At 42.4% G+C, this 11,594-nt stretch overlaps 1 protein-coding gene across 1 annotated transcript; it reads right to left on the bottom strand.

Annotated features, from left to right (window-relative positions):
• Positions 1-34: 34 nt before the first annotated feature.
• On the bottom strand, positions 35-10,541 carry thbs4a (thrombospondin 4a). The gene is made up of 22 exons (XM_012828536.3): positions 10,294-10,541; positions 9,475-9,672; positions 9,113-9,363; positions 8,856-8,958; positions 8,618-8,703; positions 8,458-8,509; positions 8,131-8,297; positions 7,161-7,298; positions 6,771-6,848; positions 6,288-6,464; positions 4,858-4,962; positions 4,614-4,721; positions 4,334-4,493; positions 3,252-3,370; positions 3,068-3,120; positions 2,790-2,971; positions 2,523-2,701; positions 2,382-2,430; positions 1,961-2,157; positions 1,161-1,333; positions 671-810; positions 35-487 (listed from the first exon to the last, which is right to left on the bottom strand). The coding sequence occupies exons 1-22, from the start codon at positions 10,373-10,375 to the stop codon at positions 426-428; spliced, it is 2,859 nt and encodes a 952-aa protein (XP_012683990.1). The 5' UTR covers positions 10,376-10,541; the 3' UTR covers positions 35-425.
• Positions 10,542-11,594: the final 1,053 nt, after the last annotated feature.

Genomic DNA, 11,594 nt, shown 5'->3' with positions numbered 1-11,594 from the left:
TAATGTTTACTTAGCAGGAAAACATTCTTTGAAATAATTTAATTATATATTTATTTTTAAAGGATTCTTTAAGATTGAAGGTTAATTTCAGTCAACATCTTAAAGACTCATGTGCTGGCTTCAGGCAAAAAACTGTTCAACTGCTGGTAAACTGCTAACAAAATAAAGCTGATCACAGGTTTATCGTAAACACGTGGAGAATAATGTAACTATACAAGTATATGTGCCAACTTAGTATTGTCCAAGTAATATTCAAAGCTTAGTAATAATGTAATGTAATTCTCTCTCTCCCTCTGTGTAAGACATTCTGGTCTACCTCTAATGAACAGAAAAGAGCCTTCATGCTGGGTTTGAACCATTCCCCAGTAATGACCTCTTGAGTTTCTTTCCATCTTGTTATTCTGTCATTCCAGTCTCCTCTGCGATTACTGGCTTGTGTTGCCCGAGAGCTGTGAGTTGTATTCCTGGAAGTCTTCTGGAATGGTGTCTGTGAATGGAACAAGAGGGGGGGGGGAACGTCATTAAAAGTGGTCCAAGATAGAAAACGTGCTCATAGGAACTTAGCCTGGTTTTCAAATGAATCAAATCAGTTATTATGAGTTACTATACCATCAGCTGATAGAAATCTGACTGTGACCAGAAATCTTTTTTGTTTTTGTCTGTCACTCACCATTGCAACGATACATCAGATTGGACCAGATGATGTTTTCTTGAGAGAAGCAAAAGACGCCAAGCCGGCCACCTCTCATGCTGGTGTCCATGATCACTCCAGAATCTGCCACCAGGGCCGGGCCCTCATAGAAACGCACCCTGTGCATAGAAATGGAATCTCTCTGTATCTTCCATCTAGGATACTACTATATCTCTCTTGGTCAGGGGTACTCAGCCCTGCACCTGGTCACCAACCCCCCCCTCACACACACATACCTTTCTATCCCTGCTCCAAACAGACCTGATTGAAATCAATGTTATGCTTGTGATTAGCTAAATCAGGTGTGTTGTGTTTTGCTCATTAGGAGTGTCACTAATAGATTTAATCAGAGAAAGATAGTTATCACACAGAGCCGAGGGTGCCCAGAAGTAGGCTTAAGAATCCCAGCTGTGGGTCCACTTATGGCCAGCAGGGTGCGCTGCACGTTAGGGTCAGCCAGCGCTCTCACCTGATGTAGCCGACCTGAGGGCGGTGCTGGAGGGCCCAGCGGTAGGAGACCTTGTCCTTCCAGCCCACGTTACGCGGGTCCTTCCACAGCAGACGCACCTGGTCAGTGGTGTCGCCAGTGTGCCACAGGGAGTTCCTCAGGTACTCACCAGGGCCTGTCTTTGATTTCACCGCCTGTGTACACAACACAGCAGGGCACAGAGAGTGGTGAGAGAATGAACTGTATAAGTTCATTGCTATGCTATGTTAACAAAAGTTTTGTGTACACATATTAACTAAACACTTTTAAAATGTGTTTTAAAACTCTGTAGACTCAATATATACACGATATCATGCACTAACCCTGCTAACAAAACAAATGTGGCCCATGTTAAGCGAGCTGTATCATGTGAGTGATACCGTGCTCACAAAACATGGCACAATAGTTACTTTAAAGGGGCATTCAAAGTTTGGAGGAGGAGCAGTTTGGCTGCTACAGGCCAATGGGGTTTTAGAGGGTGACCCACATTTGCTACAGTAGCAATATAATTGCACTATATTTTGTCAGGGTTGTGTCTTGACTACTTCAGGACATATTTGAAGTTAAATAAAAAATATCAAATCAAGTTCATAGGTGCCTTTAAATGTATATTTACGTATATCCTCAAACTAAATCTAAATCTGCTCCACAGACTTTTGAGAGCCAGTGTGTAGAAATGGGTCGCAGTAGCACTACTCTACACAGATGAGGAGCTCTGAAAGCATACAGTATAAAGTGGAGCCCCATGCCGAGCTAATAGCTGAGTTGGGCTGTGGAGGAACCTTTAGCTGGATGCCAGGCTCCGCCACGGCTCTGAAGGGAACAGCCTGCCAGTAGGTCTGCTCCGTCTGCTTCCACATCACCACGTAGAAGCTGGACGAGTCCTGATAGCCAAAGATGAAGCCAGCGTAGTCATCGTCGGTCACCGTGTTCACGTGGAAAGTCCCCTCAAAGTCCACACCATTGAAGGCGGTGTATCCTGGCAACAGACAGAGTGCCGGGGGTCAGTCAAATACTTCAGTCTTACAATCAGTTCTGATGTTGGTCTGCACTTAAATGCATGAATGAATATATGAATGAAGATGAAAAGATGCAAAATACATTATGCATAATTATTAATATTATGTCATTATTTTGTTTTTATTTTGTAGTAATACCAGTAATCATCCGGTTTTTAGCAAGAATGTGTAAGGGCAAGCATACCCACAGCAAGCCCAGGATCGCTGTTCATGGTCTGCACAATCTCCATACCCTACAATAAAATGATTTGGAGTCAATATCAGAATGTCAAGGGTAAAATTGCTTGCAGCATGTATCACTTGTTCTTCATGAGGTGCCTAAGACCTGGTTGAGGACGACCCAGTTGGGGTCGATCTGAGCGTCTCCCTCCGGATCCAGCACCACTGTCTGGTAGGCCCGGAAGTCTGTCATGGTGACCTCAGCGTTCTCAGGGCAGCTGTCAATGCGGTCGATCACCTTGTCACGGTCAAAGTCACCATCACAGGCATCGCCAAACTTGCCGCCTGTCCAGCATGACATGAAGAATGACTAAAACCGTCATTGACTCTTTGATGGATGCCTTTGCTGTTTGATGTAAGACGTGTCACATACCGTTTGTGTTTTTCTGGTCTGGGTTTGGCACGAGTCTGCAGTTGTCTGCGTCATCAAGAACGCCATCGTTGTCGTCATCATCATCGCACTCATCCCCGAGGCCGTCCTTGTCCGTGTCTAGCTGAGAGCTGTTTATGACATCGGGGCAGTTGTCTTTGGTGTTCTGGTGGCCATCTCCATCGCTGGAACAAAGGGGACACATTTTAAAAGCACTTTCAAATGATTTCTGCGTGTTGATCCATTACGTTGTGTGATGTGTTGAGTGCAAAAATCCATACCTGTCTATATTTGTATCACATGAGTCTCCGACAAGATCATCATCAACGTCTGACTGTAATTTGACATAGAAATACTCATAAGTGAACATGATTAACAGTTCTTGCTTAACCATGATTTCAGTGCTCTACTGTACTTTCTACCACAGGTGTACGGTGAACTGCTATCAAGCTCTGTGCGCTGTACCTGGTTGGGGTTTGGCACCTCAGGACAGCTGTCACAAGCGTCACCGACACCGTCACTGTCTTTGTCCAACTGATCACGGTTAGGCACCCTTGGGCAGTTATCTAGAATGTTTTTCAGACCTAGGAGGGGCAACAGATCATTCAGACTGGATGCATCATGGTGCAGTTCATTTTGTGTCAAAGCCTTCAAATACGCTAATGAAAGCCAGCAAATGAATGGGTAGGAATAACAGACTAAATAAGCTTAATAATCAGTTACAAACTAGGGAAATTGAATAGAACAGACGGTAGACAGCAGTTTGTGTTCCCTACATGCTCTGCTACTTTTAAGGAATCAAAGTTGTGGAAATAAACAGACAGTTTAAAAAACAGTAATTTTTTTCCGACAGCGCATTGAGCACAATGAGTCTTTGTATTCCAGGCGCGTGTTGTGCGTGCACGTGCAGAAGATGCAAGGTGGCACTGTTTCTGTGAGACTGCGAGGGGGGAATAGTTTCCACTGGTCATCAGCTCTTGGCCTCAGGTCCACAGTGGAAATGTGGTTTTTGCGCAAGGAGACATGACCAAGCCCTTGAAAGATCTAGTCAAAGGGTCTGGAGGGCTGCCATTGCGAGCAGACTGTTAATATCAAGTCCTGCCAGCACCCATTTCTCCACATGTGACTCAAACACTCATAAGAGTTTAAAAGTGCACTACCTGCGCCAGGCCAGACAGACAGAAGTACCCATACAGGACCCTGTGTGTTTTTGATTAGTTGAACACCCTATTAAGTTTTGTTGTTGCTCATTAGGCAGTGGGCAAGGGTTCATGTCAAACTGCATACTTTAATTTGTGATTTGAAACAGGGCCTGAGAGAGGGACGTGGACTTCTGTTTTTCCCTATAAGCAAATGACCTAAGTGCAAGAAAATCTGCCAGAGGGAAAGCCAAATAGGGGGAAAAAAGACTTTTAAACACACAGTTTGGTTCTTGGGATAACAGAGCTACTGTGCAAAGCTACTTTCTGGCAGGAATGAAGTAAAGCTGAAAGACTGTGTGTGTTGTGGGATAATGTGAACGAGCTCAATGCTGACTGATTTTTTACCATCTTCGTCCATATCATCGTCACATGCGTCCCCAAGCCCGTCCCGGTCTGTGTCACGCTGGTCGGGATTTTCAATGAGACGGCAGTTGTCACATGCATCTCCGTGAAGGTCCTTGTCACTGTTTTTCTGGTCTTTGTTTGGTGTCAACCAGCAGTTATCCTAGAGTGAGATGCCATGAACAAAGAAGGCAGCAGTAATGAAGTTATTTAATACAACACTGACCGTAACTGCAAGTTATTTTAGGACAGCTTGCCATGAAAGCAGTTAGTGCGCTCTTACGTCCACGTTTACAATTCCATCATTGTCGGCGTCACTGTCACATGCATCCCCATACCCGTCTCTGTCTGCATCTTCTTGTCCAGAATTGGGGACAAATACACAGTTATCCTGAAACCAAAGCAGACGTTCATGCTCACTATGTGATACCAACAGTGTGTGTGTGTGTGTGTGGGGGGGGGGGGGGGGGGGTTGGGGGGGCAATGCCAAGAACATACTGTAGATGGTTGAGTTTGTTATACGTCACCTGCTTGCAGTTAGGACCTTTACACTCTAGCACTGTATCAGGGATGGCATCAATGTCTGTGTCCTTCCCACAAGAGTAGCCATTGCCTGCCCATCCAATTTTGCACTGGCAGAAAAACAATAAGAATTAGGGCATTATGAAGAGGTTGTGACCCCTAAAATGTGTGTTTTAGCTAGAAACTAAATTATATGAGTAGACTGTGATGAAATTCAATGGTAAATGTTTCCCATTTTTATTTAAAAAAAAACTGCATTTTATGGGTTGACCATGACATGTACTGTTTAAATTAAATGTTGGCATAGTCTCCTGTTTGGGTCTTATCTATATCATGAAATGTATATTTAAAAAAGAATGTTGTAGGAAAAAGGAATGTCCAGTATTGTAGCCCTCTCTCCCCCTTTCCTACTTTTTAACATTTTTCTAAATCATGCAGTGGGTGAAGTTAGGCTCAGAGCTGGGGGTGAAGTTACACTTTAACCTGACTGAATAAATTACACTGAATAAAGGTTAATTTAACTCATTAGGCAGATTTACGTTATTATTTATTTATTCTATGAACGTCTGTCCTGGTTGATGTACTAAACCTTCTTCATGAACAGAATTTTAAAAGAACACATCTAATAAACAGTACATGTGTTCATCAAACTACAATTTCTTCCCAATTTGAGTACACACAAATGTACAGATCCCTTTAGTCTGTATTTTGTGTTCCAACCATTGGCAAGGACAGTTCTAATAAATCTTCATCTGTCCTCTGTAGTATTTTTATGAGATAATGGAACATTTTTACCATGCCTTCATGGATTTTTTTCAATGGATTCTTCAAATCCTCTTTTCTTGCTTAAGACACAACTGCAATTGGATTCCTGTTCTTTCAAATTGTTGATCTTTTGTAAATGAAAGTCCATTTCTGTAGATGTGATAGTCCCCTCATAACTATAAAAAAGCTACTAGGCCCCAGAAAAACTATGCTGAAAATTAACTAAGGCCCATGTACTGACAAGCTTTTCCACCATATTGTCTTAGGGTTTGTGGATGTTACCACACATATAATGTTGGGCTTTGAGATTTTAATTGGTGTAGTGCTCTCTCTACTCAATAGGAACAGATCAAGTTTACTTTTGATCAAGATTATACCTTCCATGCTCTGTGCATTACAATGCTCATAGCTGACATAAATACAGCGTATACCGACATTTTAGAAAAATAGCATCTTTCACTGAGCATCGTAATTGTTTATTTTCTATCTAATCTTTTCTCCTGTGCCCAGCTAAAACATTCTGCTCCAAGTCATTCTGCTACACACACACGTGGACAGGCATTAATGGGAGTATTTACACAGAATAATCTACAAGACACAACACTACAGTGAGTGTTTGAGTGTTTTGACTCTGCATGCTGAGTGATGCTCTTAAGACTGGCGCTCTCACCTGGCAGCTGATGGTTCCATCCAGCTCCACCACACACTCTGCGTTTTCGTTGCAGGGGTTGGGCTGGCCGTTACCACACAGCCGCTCCTCGGTGCCCCCAGGCACTGTGCCAGGTGAGCAACCCCTCACCTGGTCCCCCCTGTAGCCAGTCTTACAGTTCCCACAGTGGAATGCGCCCTGAGAGAGAGAGACAGATAGAGAGAGGGAGAGAGGGAGGGAGAGAGAGGGGGGTGAAGAGAGAGAGAGAAAGAAAGAAAGATTGGAAAACATGGATCTTGTTGTGTGATGTAGTGTTCTCTAAGAGAATGTGCAATGTCATCTGTTGATTGATGATTTTAATGCATTACATCTATCCACACAAATATAAAAAGCTTACCAGTCATGCACATTGCATTCATTTGCATTTACAAATATAGACAAATTTCCAATCCTTTACATTTTCATGACACAAAATAGTAAGAAATGTATAATATGACTTCTTACCATAGTGTTGTGACAGTGAGAGTTTGGCGTGCAGCCTCCATTGTTGGAAGTCTGGCATTCATCTATGTCGTTGCACACCTGAGGGATGCCAAGAGTTCAGTGTATGGATTGTGTCCGTGTTCAACAGCATTAAAGTTAAGCGATTGAAATCATATGCATTCATTTCCAACATAACTTAACCATGTCATTTTAAAAGCATCCGTCTTTCCCCCTCACCAAATTCAATAACGTATACTACGCTGAAAACTATGCATACCAAAGTATTTAATTCATACAAAAAGCCTTTCAAGGTGAAGATTTCAGCACAAAAAGTTTTTCTTCACAAAAGGTTACACTTAACACAGCCTTGCTCGAACACAAACGGTAACTTGTGTTACTGCAATGACTCACCTGCCTGTTTGCCTGCGCATAAGCGATGCCCACGCCACGGATCTCTGGGCCAGTGTAGCCCCGCGGGCAGCTCTCACAGCGGAAACCTGGCGCTGTGTTGATGCAGCGCACCCCAGGGAAGCAGGGGTTGAACTGGCACTGTAGCACATCACAGAGGCACACACATCACCGAGCGCAGAGCCAAGCACATTGACTTACACTCCATATAAAAATAACAATATGTCAATAATATGCCTAAATTACTACCTCTCTTCTTTGTACATTAGTGTGAAATAGACACTGATACCAAGCATTACATTGCATCAATGGGTTAAAGGCTATTAGTATAATAGTGGTGGTTTCCGATAAGGTTACATAGGATGTAAGGGAAAGTGGTCAACACAGAGACCTTTGTTGTTATAACTCAGTAATGTGCTCAGTGAACACTGGTCATTAAATGTAGCCTCTCCCTGAATACGTGAGTTGAGAGATAACAAGAGTGAGTCATGGAAAACAGACCAGGGGTCTTTAAATGCCTCCTTCATGTTCACTGGAGGAAATGACTCAGCACTCAGTAAACATTTTAGTTTTCCATTTTGTCCATCAAGATTGGACCGTCACGAAAAGATTCTTTGTTTGGATTGTATGGAGAAAAGAAAGTGGCTTATTGGTTGTTTGCCAATGCAGTTGCAACATGACAATCGTACTTCGTCATGTCTTTGTCTTTGTCATGACTGCTTATTAATCCCTCTTTATTTTTACTCGTGGGACACAATCATTTGTTTCTGGAGTTTGACGGGAGCGCTTGAGTTTGGTGAGGTAATGAATATCTGCAACCCCCAAACCCACCAAGTGCTCTCAAAATAGCCACTTGAAACAGCCACATCTGATTTTTCAATTTAACCAGCCATTTCATTTTCATATCCAATTAAGAAGTCAGGCCACACAAATGGCAACGCTGCTTTTGGGAGACCCTGAATACCAGCAGTACCTCATCCACATCATCACAGTTGACTCCATCCCCAGTGTATCCTTCAGGACAGGGTGGACACTCGACCCCTTGCGCGCCCTGGACACAGCGCGCCCCTCCGAAGCACCTCAGCGAACCACATGTGTCGTCTGGCTGCTGGAAGCCAGTTGGTGTCGAGCCAGTCCCGTCTGAAGTTGAATAAAACGCCTCAGTTAACACATCGCCCAAAGTCACCATCCTCATTACTGGGGATTAGGCTACTCTTCAAGGCAATTCAATGAATGCTCAGTCATATCCACAAGGCTACTGTTTGTGAAACATGAAACAATAAGCAAGCAATGATCTTACCACATGGCAAGCACTGAGTGATCCTGTCTTTCAGATACTCAGTCTCCTTCATCTGTTGGAACACATACAATTAAACTACCCATATGATGCACATTTCTTCTTAGCATGATTTATTCAGTGTAACATGGCATTTAGTTGTAAAATGGATATTGTACAATACCTGAAGTAGGAGCATGTCTTTGAGTTCTGAGATCATCTTAGTAAGAACTAACATTTCAGGAGACTCCATCTTTGTTGTGGTGAGTCCTATAAGGACTTACTTAATTTAGTAAAACTGTACATTACACAGAATGATCACAGAATGGTTTAAGACAGTGGTGTGCCTCTTGCTGATGTGTTTTAGTGCTTTAAAGACTTTACATAGTGTTTTTACAGTAGACAACCATTCCAAACCTCACCCAAGAGCTGCAGAGATTCACTTTGCGGAAAGTGGCAGTCGTGCAGAGTGGCCACATTCTCAACAGTGTCCTCAATCACCAGCTGAAGCTCCCTTAGTTGATCCTAAAATAATGACACAAAAAACACTATCCTTTAAAATGTCACACTATTCACAAATTGACCATTGTAGAGACTGATATGTTTAAAAACAACAACTATTACTGCAGAAATATTTTTTTTTTAAAAGAGAAAAACATATAATTCAATATCTACTCACCTGTGAAGCAGATGGCATTTTCTTTATTGCCACCTTGTTATGCCCAAGAGGCACCCCAGGCTTGAAGGCTGCAGGCAGGTCATCAACTGTCTGCACCAAATTGCAGTCCACATAGACAGCCGTCCTGGGGGAGCCTGACTGCAATCCTGTCATCTGGACCATAAGGCTGTGTGTGCGCCCATCTGCCAGTGGCATGTCACTGAGGACTACCTGGCCTAACTTACCGTTGCTCTTCTGGTATCGAAGTGTAGCTGCAGGGCGAACAAAGAACATGTGTGAATTTGCCGGGGAGAAAATGGATCTGTGCAATACTTGTTAAACCCATTCTGCTCAGTTAGTGTCATTAAGCTAAAAGACTTCACCTTTATTGAGCTTCCCCTGCACCACAAAATCCAAGTGTTCACTGTTGTCCTGGGGGTTGTAAATCTTAAACACGTGTGTCGGTGCTTTGGTCTTCATCTGGAAGGTGGCTAGAACGAAGGCTTCATTCAGCCCTCTGTTTCGGAGTCCACCTTGTAACAGGTCTGCTAAACAGTCTGGTGATCCCATGAGATCATACACTGTGAACAAAACAGCATGGCCAGTTGATAATGACATTGTGGGTAAATAATCATTATTCTGTAATTAAATATCTATAGAGGTCACCTGGATAAATACAAAAACACTTGATCATTCATGCTTTTAAGTATGCTAAATATCAAAACACTTCATTTGTTAAGCAGTGGTCTCATAAAAACTTTTTTACAATATGGCTGGTAGCCGTTATGACATGTTTGAGGGAAGTTTAATAAAGTGCTTGAATTCACACCTGCTGTGGCCACACCATACATCAAGGCAATCACGTGGACGATTTTGCTACCTTCTGAAATTTATGGGGTGCCACTTAACCAGAACGCCTGAGGTAAATACTGTCCACTTGGATGAACTTGCTCTTACTATGACTCAGTTTTGAAAGTCATACAGGTATGCAGCAAGGAAGCATAAACAGAGGAGCATTGTAGGTTACATATTCTATACAGTTTTCTGCCTGTCCTCAACATTGGTCAGTATGATCACAATTCAGCATCAATGTATCTGTACCACTGTGAACATCTCAGAGATTTGAATTGAAATAGCAGATAATAGGTAATGAGAAAGCAAAGACACTTTTGGTAAACAGCAGCAGTGAGTCAGCTACTTACCGGTACCCTGGGCTCTCACACATGTTAAATAAAGCTGCAAAACCACTGAGGAGTTAAACAAAGCCCATTTCCAACTCTTCATTCTTCTGTTTTTCCGAAGATCCAAGACTATTAATACAGTCTGTCAATGGCAGCAGAAAAATAGCGCACATGTAAAGTACTCAGTGTGAGTAATGTGAAAGTAAGTCCAATTGCAAAAGCAGAGAGAGCTTTAAAGAGGCGTTTGTCTCTGATTGACTGCAGACCTCTGCACTGCCGTGTGGAGACTGAGAATCTAGGTTGTGCTCAGAGTTTATACTTCTTCTCACATGGATTTATGGAGGGAAGGTGAGACCAAAGACCTCCCCCTATAAACTCCCTCACTTGAACACACAAAAGTTTTTTTATGTTTTTAAATCATCTAAAAATAGAATTAATTAATTTTGTTCTTGTCCGTCAGGATAATAACTGTAGTGACCATCAACCACCTCATCTACACATCATGATGACACCAGTGTTTTAAGTACTCAATAAGGAAGCAAGGAAAGAATAAAGAAAGGCGGAAAGAAATGAAGAAAGAAAAAAAGCCTTATTCAACCATTTTAGGTCAATTAACTGTTATAAATTCCCTATAACCATACAAATTCTTGATTAAGCTTATGTGAGACTTCAGAAAAGGGAGAGAACTCACAGGAACCAACTGGGTATAGCAGGTGCTGGGCTGGCAATCACTGACCCTGCTCAGTTGACCCTGTGGTTTGCAAAAAGCTGAACTTCAGACATTTTGAGCCAAGTTTACTCAGTTTCTCAAATCTCAATATTTTTCAAGATGATAAATATGGAGACAGTGCATCAAGTGTCTGTTATGCAGATGGAATTTTTGAGGAACTTTCCAACATCTTTACTTTCAGCCTCTCTTTTACCAAATGGTCAGCAGGCTCAAAAGCTGAACCTGCTCTTTTAAGTTCAATAAACAGTTGGTCTATCCAGGCAAGTAAGTAAATGTATGGGTTCAAACATGAAAACAACAATGCTATTTTCCCCCTACCAACATTAACAGGCTTCATATGCTATAAGCCTACCAAGCAGGGACGTCCACAGGAATTTTGAAGGGCCATTGCTCTGACCTGAAAAAAGGGCAAAAGAAAAAAAAAGTCACACAGACTGTATGGAGAACTGAGAAGAACAGGGTCTTTATTAATAGTAATAAATAAAACACTCAATTACAGCAATTCATTTGAGCATGGCATCATTGTGTGGAGAATATTCTAGCCAAGGGTCATCATCATACCAGTGGGCTTGAAAAGAGCACCCTTCTGCAT

The sequence above is a fragment of the Clupea harengus genome, chromosome 7 (assembly GCF_900700415.2).
Source record: "Clupea harengus chromosome 7, Ch_v2.0.2, whole genome shotgun sequence".
Classification (NCBI taxonomy): domain Eukaryota; kingdom Metazoa; phylum Chordata; class Actinopteri; order Clupeiformes; family Clupeidae; genus Clupea; species Clupea harengus.
This window is presented reverse-complemented; position numbering and strand designations above follow the sequence as displayed.

Coding starts and splice junctions, on each gene's coding strand:
- thbs4a (XM_012828536.3), bottom strand. CDS start 10,375: ATGAAGAGTTGGAAATGGGCTTTGTTTAACTCCTCAGTGGTTTTGCAG. Junction 9,364..9,474: donor GCAGGGGAAGCTCAATAAAG/GTGAAGTCTTTT, acceptor TTCGCCCTGCAG/CTACACTTCGATACCAGAAG. Junction 6,465..6,770: donor CTCACTGTCACAACACTATG/GTAAGAAGTCAT, acceptor TCTCTCTCTCAG/GGCGCATTCCACTGTGGGAA.